Source organism: Salvelinus sp. IW2-2015, unplaced genomic scaffold (assembly GCF_002910315.2).
Source record: "Salvelinus sp. IW2-2015 unplaced genomic scaffold, ASM291031v2 Un_scaffold1585, whole genome shotgun sequence".
NCBI lineage: Eukaryota > Metazoa > Chordata > Actinopteri > Salmoniformes > Salmonidae > Salvelinus > Salvelinus sp. IW2-2015.
Window position 1 is genome coordinate 60168 of NW_019943009.1, and position 13384 is coordinate 73551.

At 45.5% G+C, this 13384-nt stretch overlaps 3 protein-coding genes across 4 annotated transcripts; 2 read left to right on the plus strand and 1 right to left on the minus strand.

Moving 5' to 3' along the window:
- The first annotated feature begins 67 nt into the window (after nucleotides 1-67).
- Nucleotides 68-4533, plus strand: lrrc51 (leucine rich repeat containing 51). Of its 2 annotated transcripts, none has more exons than XM_024138775.2 (5): nucleotides 68-128; nucleotides 378-450; nucleotides 818-1023; nucleotides 1221-1369; nucleotides 1939-4533. In XM_024138775.2, the coding sequence occupies exons 2-5, from the start codon at nucleotides 399-401 to the stop codon at nucleotides 2075-2077; spliced, it is 546 nt and encodes a 181-aa protein (XP_023994543.1). In that variant the 5' UTR covers nucleotides 68-128; nucleotides 378-398; the 3' UTR covers nucleotides 2078-4533. The 2 variants fall into 2 exon arrangements, with proteins under 2 accessions (XP_023994543.1, XP_070295448.1); XM_070439347.1 differs by having other exon boundaries at nucleotides 1221-1409; nucleotides 1939-2012.
- A 741-nt stretch (nucleotides 4534-5274) lies between these two features.
- Nucleotides 5275-10277, minus strand: LOC112071321 (ragulator complex protein LAMTOR1). The gene is made up of 5 exons (XM_024138777.2): nucleotides 10054-10277; nucleotides 8814-8959; nucleotides 8644-8721; nucleotides 8420-8543; nucleotides 5275-5687 (listed from the first exon to the last, which is right to left on the minus strand). Exons 1-5 carry the CDS (start codon nucleotides 10093-10095, stop codon nucleotides 5595-5597), a joined length of 483 nt encoding a protein of 160 aa, XP_023994545.1. The 5' UTR covers nucleotides 10096-10277; the 3' UTR covers nucleotides 5275-5594.
- Nucleotides 10278-10337: 60 nt separating this feature from the next.
- Nucleotides 10338-12515, plus strand: LOC112071320 (secreted frizzled-related protein 2). Its single transcript, XM_024138776.1, has 3 exons — nucleotides 10338-11270; nucleotides 11375-11455; nucleotides 11575-12515. Exons 1-3 carry the CDS (start codon nucleotides 10748-10750, stop codon nucleotides 11925-11927), a joined length of 957 nt encoding a protein of 318 aa, XP_023994544.1. The 5' UTR covers nucleotides 10338-10747; the 3' UTR covers nucleotides 11928-12515.
- The last annotated feature ends 869 nt before the right edge of the window (nucleotides 12516-13384 follow it).

Genomic DNA, 13384 nt, shown 5'->3' on the forward strand with positions numbered 1-13384 from the left:
CCCACATTCCGAAGACTCGTCTCCTTGGAAACCGACTGTTGTAGTGTAGTTCTCGCTCATTGTGATGAAAATACAAACAAGTGTCTAGCACATGATAGCTAGCGAGCTGTGTGTGGGKTTTTTTATGGGTAAAATAGCTAAATTATGTTTAATTCGTTGTAGGCAGAACTCTAGTTCTTTATGAAGAAATGTAGCTATGTCATTTGTGTTTTGTATGCCTTGAACAGAGATAAAGTCAAGTGAATAGACGTTGTTTGATTTGTAGCTAACGTTAACGTTAGCATGGACAAAATAGCTAGGCTATGTGCAAAGATGATACAGGAGTCCTCTTTTAAATTAGCTGGATTCATTTAAATATTATATTTATCATCATACAGGTTAGCCAAAAGGCTGTAAAAATGTATGGCGCTCCTGTGGATTTATCATTCAAATGCCTCAGCTCAATGACAGGTAAACCAGCAGGTTCTTTCACATGACTATTAATGCGGATGAAGGAAAGGATTCCACTATTGAGATGCAATTCAGAGCGTTGTACTTCTTCCTCAACACTCTTTACCAGTGGCGGTTGCTGAGGGGAGGAYGGCTCATAGTAATGGCTGGAATGGAGTCAATGGAATGGYATCAACCACATGGAAACCACGTCTGATTTGTTTGATACCCTTCCATTGACTTCATTCCAGCTATTACTATGAGCCATCCTCCCCTCAGCAGCCTCCACTGCTCTCTACCCTCTTGTGGCTGTGTCTCAATAGAGTTGTGGCTTCCTTTCCTATTCTCAATGSCACCTCTAAGTCCTCTCACACAACTTCTCTCTCAGACGCTCTGACGGAGGAGCCAAATCAGGGCTTGCGGCCACTGAAGCGAAATGCAGAGAAGAAGTTCTGCAGCCGCTCGCTGCGTCTCAACAACAACATCATCACAGACTTGAGTGGCTTCAATAATACGGTCTCAGCCTTCCTCTCAGAGCCCTCACAGCTCGCCTGGGTCGACCTGTCCTTCAACGACATCTCACACATAGACCCAGTGAGTTGAGTCCACGTAGTCACGTACATACAGTGGYTYTGGTCAAAAGTAGTGCACTATATAGGGGATATTGTGTAATTTGAGACAAGTCTACTGTCTCCCTGAACAGCCACAGCCTGGCAGGAGGGTCAAATGAAGGGCTCTAGTACATTAGCAGTGATCACTCTAAACCCTGTGTGTGTGTGTGTGTGTCCCAGGTCCTGGTGGAGCTGAAGGAACTGCGGGTGTTGTATCTCCATGGTAACAGCATCTGTAACCTTTCAGAGGTGGATAAGCTGGGCGCCCTGCCCTTCCTACATACACTCACCCTGCACGGCAACACCATGGAGAATGAGGGGAGCAACAGGTACACACACACTAAGCACCACAGGGATTAAATGAGAAAGGTGAGGACAGCTGCTAAACCTAAATCTACACATGCACACAGTAAACTCATCCACACACACACATACGCAAACACAGGCCGGCACCAATGCACCTCCCCTTAGCCCCAGATGGGAGGGTGGGATGGGTTACAGGTGWTGTTTATTCCACTCATACTCTTAGTGTGATCTCAATATGCTGTCTGATTGCTGTCTGTTCGCAGAGGGCTATGTGGCTCTGAGCCCTGTGTGTAATAGGTGCTGGGTTAGAGTTGCAGCTGCGTAGCATTCTGACTGGTGCTTCAAATGAGCAGAGATATCCTGTTACACACCAGCTCTCTGCCTGTCTGCATAGCAACACGGCAAACTCCTACTGAGTTTTGAGCATTCTCCCTCTCTGCTCAGTGCTAAATGACTACGGGTTTACAGTGTATGTATGTGTTCAGCCCTGGAGCCTTATGGTTAAACTTTTATTATTTTAACAGAAGTTTGTGTATCTGGACAAACACCCAGTTATAAGAACCCCTCTGTGTGTGTGTGTGTGTGTGTGTAGGGGGTATGTGATTGCGGCTCTGCCTCACTTGAAGAAGTTGGACTTCAGTGCTGTAACACGGCAGGAGCGAATCATGGCCCAGGTCTGGCATCGCCCCGGAAACCGTGGCAAAAACACTAGGAAGAACCAGGACAACTGACCTGTCACCACAGAAACGGAGGGGGGGGACGACACAATCGCCATGCCAACCAACCAAAAGGTTCCAGAACAACAGGCTTACATCAGGAGGCCTTATGACTGAAGCATCATGTAAAAGTACAATATGAATCTACTCATCAGAAACTCTTGTCTGGTGTCTGTCTTAGAGTTGGGGGGGAAGGAATAGTACATCTACAGTAGATGTGATTTCTGCTTAATTAGGATATTCCTGACCTTTTTGTGACCTTGACCTATATAATTATTGAACTGGAACAGTGGCCACCCAGGCTAAAGGTATAGAGTCCTCTCAATCAAACTGTCCAATATGCACCTTTGTACACTGAACAAAAATATACAGATAATATATACACTGAACAAAAATATAACGCAACATGCAACAATTTCAAAGATTTTACTTAGTTACAGTCCATATAAGGAAATCAGTCAATTTAAATAATTAATTAGGCCCTAAATCTATGGATTTCACATGACTGGGAATAGATACCTTACAAAACAAGGTAGGGGCGTGAATCACAAAACCAGTCAGTATCTGGTGTGACCACCCTTTGCTTCATGCAGCGGGACACATCTCCTTCGCATAGAGCTGATCAGGCTGTTGATTGTGGCCTGTGGAATGTTGTCCCCAATGGCTGTGGAATGTTATTGGCGGGAACTGGAACACGCTGTCGTACATGTTGATCCAGAGCATCCCAAACATGCTCAATGGGTGACATGTCTGGTGAGTATGCAGGCCATGGAAGAACTGGGACATTTTCAGCTTCCAGGAGTTGTGTACAGATCCTTGTGACATGGGGCCGTGGATTATCATGCTGAAACATGAGGTGATGGTGGAGGATGAATGGCACGGCAATGTGCCTCAGGATCTCGTCACTGTATCTCTGCATTCAAATCACAATCTATAAAATGCTATTGTGTTCATTGTCCGTAGCTTATGCCTGCATATACCATAACCACACCGCCACCATGGGGCACTCTGTTCACAACGTTGACATCAGCAAACCGCTCATCCACACAATGCTATACACGCTGTCTGYCATCTGCCCGGTACAGTTGAAGCCAGGATTCATCCGTGAAGAGCACACTTCTCCAGCATGCCAGTGGCCATCGAAGGTGACCATTTGCCCACTAAAGTCCGTTACGACGCCGAACTGCAGTCAGGTCCCGACCCTGGTGAGGATGACGAGCACTCAGATTAACTTCCCTGAGATGATTTTTGACAGTTTGTGCAAACCCACATTTTCATCAGCTCTCTGAGTGGCTGGTCTCATACGATCCCGCAGGATTTTAGCCGGATGTGGTGGTCCTGGGTTGGCATGGTTACATGTGGTATGCGGTTGTGAGGCGGATTGGACGTACTGCCAAATTCTCTAAAACGACAATGCGGCTTATGGTAGAGAAGTGAACAATCAATTATCTGGCAATTGCCCTAGTGGACGCTCCTGCAGCATGCCAATTGCACGCTCCCTCAAAACATCTGTGGCTTTGTGTCGTGTGACAAAACTGCACATTTTAGTGGCCTTTTATTGTCCCCAGAACAAGGTGCACCTGTGTAATGATCATGCTGTTTAATCATCTTATTGATATGCCACACCTGTCAAGTGGATGGATTATCTTGACAAAGGAGAAATGCTCACTAACAGGGATGTACACTAATTTATGCACAAAATTTGAGAGAAAGCTTTTTGTGCATATAGAACATTTCTGGGATTTKTWMATTTATTTCAGCTCATGAAACCAACACTTTACATGTTGCGTTTATATTTGTTCAGTRTAGTTGTGTTACTTTGTGTTGAAATCTGGATCTGATCATTTACACTTTACCACATGTGAATCAGTAGGTATGAGATATACCGGAGAATCCCTAAATAATATCTTCTGAGAAAGTGTTTTTAAATGATATCCATTAGTTACGCTATGCACACTAAATGAGATGTGATTCTGTGTTCACTAGGTTTGTTGCAATGTTACCCCACACAACTATTTATCTACAGTCCTACAGAACACCAGTCATTGTTGAACATCTTTAATGCATTACATAATTAACTGGGGGGGGGTGTAACAGAATATCTTAAACGTTTTGGTACTAGCCTAAGAAATTAACAATGTAATCCCAGTAATATTACACATTGAAATAACGAAAACAAACGTAACGTTCTCAGCACACTGCAAAAAGTCCAAATTAAAGGTCTTGTGGACACAGCCTTCCAGATCATCCATTTAATGACCCCAGAAGCACCCACACACGAATAAATCACTAACACCTCTGATTGTTTTAATTGAGGATACCAAGGTTATGGTTGTTTATCCCAAACTGCCATGATAGATGTTCTTTTCTTGGTTAATTTAAGTAACTCATTACAATCTGTTGTTTTGTTTAAAAATCAAACAAACTTGGATGTTAATAGGGGTTCTTGTCATAAAAACTGGGTTTCTGTATCCTTAGTTTTGATTGGCTCCTAAAACCGCCCCATTGGAGCTTTAGCCAATCCTGACAAAAACAGACGCTCTACAAAAGGGGAGGTGCATAGAATCCATTTCTTGCTTCTGATGGAGTCACGAATCTGTACATAGAAGGCATAAACACTTAACGGATTAATTTACATTACAAGCCCTGAACACTACCCGTCCACCTAGACCCCCACCCTCACTAAGCCCTGCCCCCATCTATTGTTTCTGTGAAATCTAAAAGATATGAATCCAAGGACTGCCAGCTAAATGATTGAAGTGCTAAGAGGAAGCATGTTTCTGCTAGAAATCAGAGGCAGAGAAAACGATGTGGATTCCCACACCTGTCCCCCCACCCCCCATTCGCCCCTGCACTCTACCAGCATGAGCAGATCTCAAAGTAAGACTCATTCGGGTCATGTCGGATTTKACCATTCGTTCAACTATAGAATCTAAGTCCCTGTTGTTTTTAAACCTACCCAACCCAGTTCTGTCTTACTACATCAGGTCAATCTAAGGATTCCAACAAAGATATGGAAAACTATAGCGATGGCTCTTTCTAGATATTTCTATTGATGACATGAGGGGTGGGATGTGTGTTCTGGGCGACGGGTTCACACAGTGTCAGAACAACAGCATAGTTAGTACATTACCGTAGCTGCATATCAGAAGAGGCTAGCTACTCCTGAAAAYGCAGAGTCAGAACAGTCTAGCCACGCAGCTAGCTAACCGTTTAGTCAGACTCAGTCACTCTTCAAAACTTTAAAATAACAAAAACAAAAGACAGTGATTATCGTTATACTGCGATGAGTTTTAAAATTCCTTGACATCCCTCGTGAAGGAAGGATGAATGATGGCTTTGAAAGGTCAAGGGGGGGAGGTAGGTCAAGCGGGGAGGTCGGTTAACCCTCTCAGCAGGGGAGATCTGGTTGTCATAATCCTCAGCTGTAGCAGCAGGTTGCTAGTCACATAGCTGGGTAGCACAAGGACTGAGACACATGGATGCAGGGTCGGGCATGGGAGACAGGACAGGGGGTATTATGGAGGGCAGATCAGGGGATGGCAAATTGAACCACTAGTTCTTCTTTAGCGTCCACCTTGATCTGAGAGATTGCACTGTAAGCATAGGCAGCTATCTTGGACACCTGTAAATCAAATCAGAACAAAACAGGTTAACATGGGTCAATCAGCTACATAATGTGATGGTTGTTTTTTTAGCTCCAGAGCTGCCATACACTAACAGGTTTATGGATAGGGAAATCATAGGACTGTTATAGAAAAATGATCTGATGCATGTCTGAGAATGACACTGTGTGTGTGTGTGTGTGTGTTAGGGGTGTAACAATACACGTATTCATACCGAACCGTTCAGGAACCTCAGTTTGGTCCGCACTGTGAACCCGAATGAAAACATAACATAATAATAAAACACTTGGAATATAAACTAGGCCAACGCTGCGTTGGATGCCGAATGAATGTTTTCAGGCTATTCTGTTACAACAACTAGAGCCTATGCGCACCTTGTAAATCAAAATTCAAATCTTGATTGGCTCATTTCAAAATGTTATTTAGTGAGGCACAGCCAGGAACTAGTTCTGTACGATGGCGAGTGGTGGGGTGGATAAACCAGGAGGATTCTCCATCATCGTTTAAATATTCMGTTTGGGAACATTTTGGTTTCCCAGTAGATTACAAACGGTGATGGACACAGAGAGTATGTCTCCACTGCTCAACGAGAATAGCCTCTGCAGCTGCCAACGCCTCGAACATGTTGACACGTTTACACCGACATCACCCCAGTATTCTTACCACTGGAGCAAGACCGCGACGCAAAAAAAATAAAAATGCATCATCTCCCCTCAGCATTCAAGCAGCACTTCGCAGCGGATTCTGACCGAGCCAAAGAAATTACAAGAGCGATAGGTATGTTWATAGCCGTGGATATGCGCYCATTCTCAGTGGTTGAGAGGAATAAGGGGTTTCAGCACCTMGTGAAAGTGCTCAAGCCACGTTAACTAACTTCGCCCTCATGCACCCATTTCAGCAAACGGGTAGTAACCGCTCTACATAAGCAAGGCGAAAGCCGAAGTTGTCAATGAATTGGCAAAGCAAATGTTATGTCACATGCRCCGAATACAAAATGTGTAGACTTTACCGTGAAATGCTTACTTACGAGCCCTATCTTAACAATGCAGTTAAAATGTAGTCAAATTTGCTAATAAAAATAGAAAATAGTAACACCAATAACAAGGCTATATACAAGGAGTACCAGTCCCGAGTCAATGTGCAGGGGTACGAGGTAGTTGAGGTTATATGTACAGTTAGGGGTTAAAGTGACTAGGCAATCAGGATAGATAAGAGCAGCAGCAGCATATGTGAAGAGTGTGAGTGGTGTCAATATGCATGCATGTGTGTTTTTTGCATGAGAGAGTACGCAGTATGTGTGTGTGTGTGTGTTGGAAATTCAGTGTCAGTAGAGCCCAATGAGTCTGCATAGAGTCGGTCAGCCAGTACAAGAAAGGGCCAATGCAATTACTCCGGGCAGCCATTTCATTAACTGTTCAGCAGCCATTTCATTAACTGTTCAGCAGTCATTTCATTAACTGTTAAATAGTCTTATGGCTTGGGGGTAGAAGCTGTTCAGGAGCCTTTTGGTCCCAGACCTGGTGCTCCGGTACAGCTTGCTGTGCGGTAACAGAGTGAAGTCTATGACTTGGACGGCTGGGATCTTTTGACAATTTTTCGGGCCTTCCTCTGACCACCTAGTATAGAGGTCCTGGATGGTAGGGAGGCTGTCTCTTATACACATCTAGATGTGTATAAGAGACAGGTACGCACTACCATTTGTAGCGCCTTCTGGTCGGATGCCAAGCAGTTGCCATACCATGCGGTAATGCAGCCAGTCAAGATTCTCTCAATGGTGCAGCTGTAGAACTTTGAGGATCTGAGGGCCCAGGTCAAATCTTTTCAGTCTCCTAAGAGGGAATAGGCATTGTTGTGCCATCTTCACAACTGTTGGTGTGTGTGTGGACCATGTTAATGCCTTAGTGACGTGGATACTGAAGAACTTGAAGCACTCGACCTGCTCCACTACAGCCTGTCAATGTGAATGGGAGCGTACTCAGCCCTCCGTTTCCTGTAGTCCACAATCAGCTCCTTAGTGTTTCTGACGCTGAGGGAGAGGTTATCGTCCTGGCACAACACTGCCATGTCTCTGACCTCCTCCCTRTAGGCTGTCATTAGCAAACTTAATGATGGTGTTGGAGTCATGCACTTCCACGCAGTCATGGGTGAACAGTCAGTACAGGAGGGTTCTACGCACACAACCCTGAGGAGCCCCCGTGGTGAGGCTCAGCCTATCCTCACCACCCGGGGGGCGGCCCATCAGAAAGGGAGGTGTTTAGTCCCAGGGTCCTGAGCTTAGTGATGAGCTTGGAGGACACAATGGTGTTGAAAGCTGAGCTGTAGTCAATGAACAGCATTCTCACATAGGTGTTCCTCTTATCCAGGTGGTAGAGGGCAGTGTGGAGTGCAATAGASATAGGGTTATCTGTGGATCTGTTGGGGCGGTATGTGAATTGGAGTGGGTCCATAGTTTCTGTGATGATGGTGTTGATGTGACTCATGRCCAGCATTTCAAAACACTTCGTGGCTACAGACGTGAGTACTACGGGGCGGTAGTCATTTAGACAGGTTACCTTGGTGTTCTTGGCCACAGGGACTATGGGTGCTGCTTGAAAAACATGTAGGTATTACACGGGACTGGCGTCCGAACGAGAAACGCGAACAGGTGACTTCAAAACCGCAATACGTACCAAAACGTGGGTTTGGTGAACCGTTACACCCCTGGTGTGCGAGCATGTGTGCGTGTGTTCACCTGTTGTACATCAGAGTATGGCACCAGATCACTAGYGAGCACTTGGTGCGGCTGGCTGGTGAGTGAAGGGAGAGGGAGGGGCTTCTTCTGAGACAGACTGTTACTCAACAATGACAGTTTTGTACTGAAACACACAATAAAGACAGGTTAGTACTGAAACACATGGCCGGTCAAAACCCACTCCAAAACACAGACACATTAAGCAACTACCTCCACACACCAACCTGTATTGCCGAGCTTTGTCCATGTACTCATGCTGCTCCATGCCTTGAGAGTCCGCAGCCGAGACATCAATGATGTTCCTAAGAAACAGAGACGCAGGTAGTCAGCAGAATTAAATCCCAAATGGATAAATCCACAATGAGGGAGGAGAAAGAACRTTTGTGTGTCTTACAGGGCTGTCTTGGTGAGGATGGATGTGAGTAGGGCCTGTTCGTCTGTGCGTGCTGAGGGTACACTGGCGGAGCTCCATTCTGTACTGTTGAGGGGCTTGCTGTCGGGGTTCGGGTGGGGGATCAGCGGCTTATACACGTCAGGGTCCTGAGGCACAACAWACGCRTCACACTCACAAACTATCACAACATCCTCCATCACTGGCTGTTAAGGTACCCAGATTGACCTTGCTTATTGTTAAAATGAGCATGATATTACCTCTAACCTAAAGTATAAAACAAAAAGGCACCCTACAAACCCTATACTATGACTACTCATCCCTGATCACTAAGTCAATAGGGATCTGCTGCTGTGACAGGCAGACAAGAATGAACCCAAACAAAAGAGTTACCTAAGCCTGATATGATACTGGTGTGTATATTTCAACAGTCTTATCCTGTGTTATAACAGGGTTAGCGAAGCAGTGGCAGGCTATATGTGTACAGTCATCTGATAAATGGTAATACGTTATCCCCCACCTCACATTTTCCAAAAGTGAAAATTAAAATAAAAAATGTTTCCCCTTCACCAAATTCCATTTTGGCCTATGTCACAACTGGAAATCTGAGATCATATGACATGCATCTGGGAGAAGTTAACTTGCTGGCAAGTTCAACAGCGTTACCGAATGTGAACCGTTGAGGCCCAATTAACAGAAGTTGTCACGTTTTACCGGACCTGATTGATGATCATCATCATCATGACAGGTGAGAATTTAAACTACGTTTTTTTTCTGCCCTGCAAGTAGCTAGCTACTGAAGTACAGAGTAACTGGTTAAATTAGTTAGAAAACTAGATACTGCCTATATTTGTCAGCAAAGGTTGTCACTATTTTGAAACTTCACTTAACTAGCTAATGTTGTTAGGTGTGTTGGCCAACTTGCTAATCAGGTTACTACATTCCCTTGGCCCAATCTTTCTTGCACAGCTAACATTTACATTTAAGTCATTTACGTTAACAGTTATCTTAAAGGTCTGACTAGCTAAGCTATCTGTTGGGTCGTAGTTGGCTAAYTTAGAAATTGTTTCCTTTTAACGTGCAATGATGCACCATCTTTCCACTTTTGGCTAGTGGAATTCGATACAACAAACTGTCTCGCAATGTCCTGATGACCCCAAAGAAAGTAACGTTAAATAACGTTACTTTGATTGTCAAAGAGTATTTTGCAACCTAGATAACCAACTAGCCTATAGTTAGTTACCTGCTCGGTGTTCTCGTTTTCGCTGCTATAACAGCAACCCATGGCGTCCGCTGGACGTTCTGCAGTCTGCCAGGTACGCGAACGCAATTTCCAACTACTCCACCCGGGAAACTATATAATAAGAGAAACAGTCTCGGTCCACTTTCTCTCTTACCGCTTCTGTCAGCGACTACTACAAACGAAGCCTATCACATGACATCAGTTTTTGAGCAGCCAAGGACTGGGCAACAAACATAATGACATCCGGCCACTGTGAAGCCAGCACGGGAACACAGACTCCCCAATCACGTGACATGGGGTATTTAACGTTTTAAGACTCGCGAAAGGTGACTTGTTATTGTTTTATTTGAGATATGGAACCTGCATACAACAGACGGGGCGAAAGGGAAATACAGAACGAAGAGATGGCAAAAATACATTGCTAACACATKCTCGTTGTGTGCAGGTTCTGAGGAGACTGTTATCGCAAGATAAAAGTCATCTTTCAGACGCCCCCCCGGGTCTACAGAGCCACTTTACAGCCCTCAATAACCATTGCATTTGATGAAAGAACCCGTTTGACGAGTTTGCATGACTGGGTGACGCCAGGCGCCCTCTCATTACACATCAGACTACTAGCTACTAGGCTGTGTACTTCTCTTCCAGGACAGCTAAACAACCACTGCTTTGTTTTTATCCTACGCCTGTTGTCAGTATGGCTCAGCTGATAATATCACTTTGCGTGTTGGTGTCTATTTGTCTCGCCTCGGTTTTGACCAAAGACAGCTCCGTTCAGTTTGCGTCCGAAAGTCTTAGTACCTCCACGGTTCGCTCGGTGTGTAAGCCCATCCCCAGCACACTTTCTCTGTGCCACGGCGTCGGTTACCGGGAGATGCGGCTTCCCAACCTGCTGGGGCACGACTCGTTGAAAGAAGCCCAGCAGCAGTCGGCCGCGTGGCTACCGTTGGTCTCCAAACTCTGCCACCGGGATACCAAGAAGTTCTTGTGCTCGCTCTTCGCCCCGGTGTGCTTACCGGAGGGGSCCGTGCGCCCCTGCCGTGGGCTGTGCGAGGCTGTGAGGGACGGTTGTCTTCCGGTGATGAGCGCGTTCGGGTTCCCGTGGCCCAACATGTTCAACTGCACCCGGTTCCCGCGCGAGACCCATCTCTGCATTCCCACCACGACCCGAGACACAGAGCGTGCGCGGAAGGAAGAGGGACACGAGGAGGCATCAAAGGGTTTGTGCCTATCATCATTGGGAGRTGATCCTCTGCAAAAAATGTCCACTCTCTTTCACACACACGCTCACCCTTCTCGGTGGCATGTCTCTTGGTGTCCTCAGGAACAGTGATCTGTGATGCATGCAGTCTGGCTGCTGAGGGAGAGATAGACAACCAGAACAAGTTCTGCAAGAGTCCATATGGTGAGTGATATGTGTATGGCATTGGTTACACTTTACACAAAGGTTTATAGAGGTCAATAACGTGTTTACATGTTTTAAAAAGTGTTTACAGACCTGTATTTCTGTGTTTCCTCTCTCAGCCTTTAAACTACGTATTGGGAGTGTTTCTGTAGTGCAGGGTGACCGCAGGTTAGTCCCTCTGGCCCGGAGTCGCATCCTGAGGTGGGAGGGTGGAGGCGCRGAGAAGGCCGAGGGCGTCGGGGGGGCCATGGCCTACAGTGCCCTTTGGTTGCAGGAGGGGGGTACCTGCACCTGTCCTGCCCTGGAGGAGGCAGATGTGGGGGAGGGGAAGGAGTCCCTGGCWGGGGTGTGGTACCTGGGCCTTGCTGACACACAGGAGGGCAGGCTGGTCCTCACTAGGCTGGTGAGGTGGAGGAGGAGCGACAAAGAACTCAAGAAGTTCGTCAGGAAACTGCTCAAACAACCCTGCTGATAATGTCATCATACAAACATAGAGAGACTTTCCAATTTGGCGAATTGTATGTGTATGAGAGGACACCACAGCCCTGTTACATTTCAGCCTCTAGGCCTAGACAATATCTCTTCCATATCCCTTTCATATCTCTTCCATATCCCTTTCATATCTCTTCCATATCCCTTTCATATTCATGTCACCTAGCTCTGGAGAAGTGATGCCTTCATCATATTGCTGTCAACTATCTATCCAGTCCATTCAGACCTATGAAGACCTGTGGGGAAGGGGCTAGGCAGTAGAGAGACCACCAGAGGTCCAGTGTCTGTGTGTTTGGATCCATGTTCTGGACACCTGTCACATGTGAGACATTTAGAAAAATTTAAATGATGTACAGTGTTGTATTACATTCTGAATATAAAAAATCCATGTTTTTTTAATCAAATGTGAGGACATGATTATGATTTGTGTAARCCGAGTCAGAYGACACAATTACCAGTGAGGCACARAGCAKCATTAGTTCCATTCAAAGCAGARTATTATTGTCTGATAGTAACATCAGAGACTGCTGTGTAACRGTGTCTAATAAACGTTATATTGAACCATAAATACTGCTGTCACTTTTCTTTTCTGTGTGTGTTTTCTGGATCCTTCTGTTTGTGGCAAGAGAGAAACCTGACTCTAGACTCACTCCATACCTGTGACTACACCTGATCCACCCATGTCTGCCTGTCTGTCTCTGCCTGCCTGTCTCTGTTTGTCTGTCTCTCTTCCATTCTCCACCCCCCTTCATCTCTTGTGTGTTGAGTCAGTAGATCCACCATAACACCATAATTTGATGTATTGCTGTATGTTTACTATGACCYCAGAATGAGTCAATAATAAACTCATTGTGAGAAACAATTCTGTGAATGGGTACTGTGAATAAAACAGACATGCCCCAGGTGGTCAGTGAATAATTCAGTTACCCAGCTCCCTTACCTGAACCCCCTCTACCCTCACCTGCGGAGCTATGACTACAACCACACACGATAACCATTCAGCATTTCTCCTGTCTCTGCCAAACATCTACAGGCAGGTGAGTCTTGTTTTTACTGTACAGCGGTAATGTGGGAGAGAGTATTATTTTTACAAGAGGCTTGTGTTATGGGAGGGTGAGTTGAAGTACAATGTAGCGTCGGTTGTCAGTGAGGTGCGGGAAATCTCCTGTCACTCAGTGTAAAGCTTTAGTAACTGCAGTTTGCAGTTGGCCAGAGGAGCATCTGTGTGTGTGGTTTATATCCAAAATAGATGGACTGTAGTGGTTGTGTGTGTAGAGACCTGAAATAGGAGGATTTTACATGAATTCAGGAATAATTATTTATTTGTATGTCTTTTTTTTTTTGCTCTGGCAGTCACCCATCTCCAGGTGTTTGTGTGTGTACCTAGCTGTATATCTGTGTACCACTCTCATTGTGTCTGTGTGTGTACCACTCTCA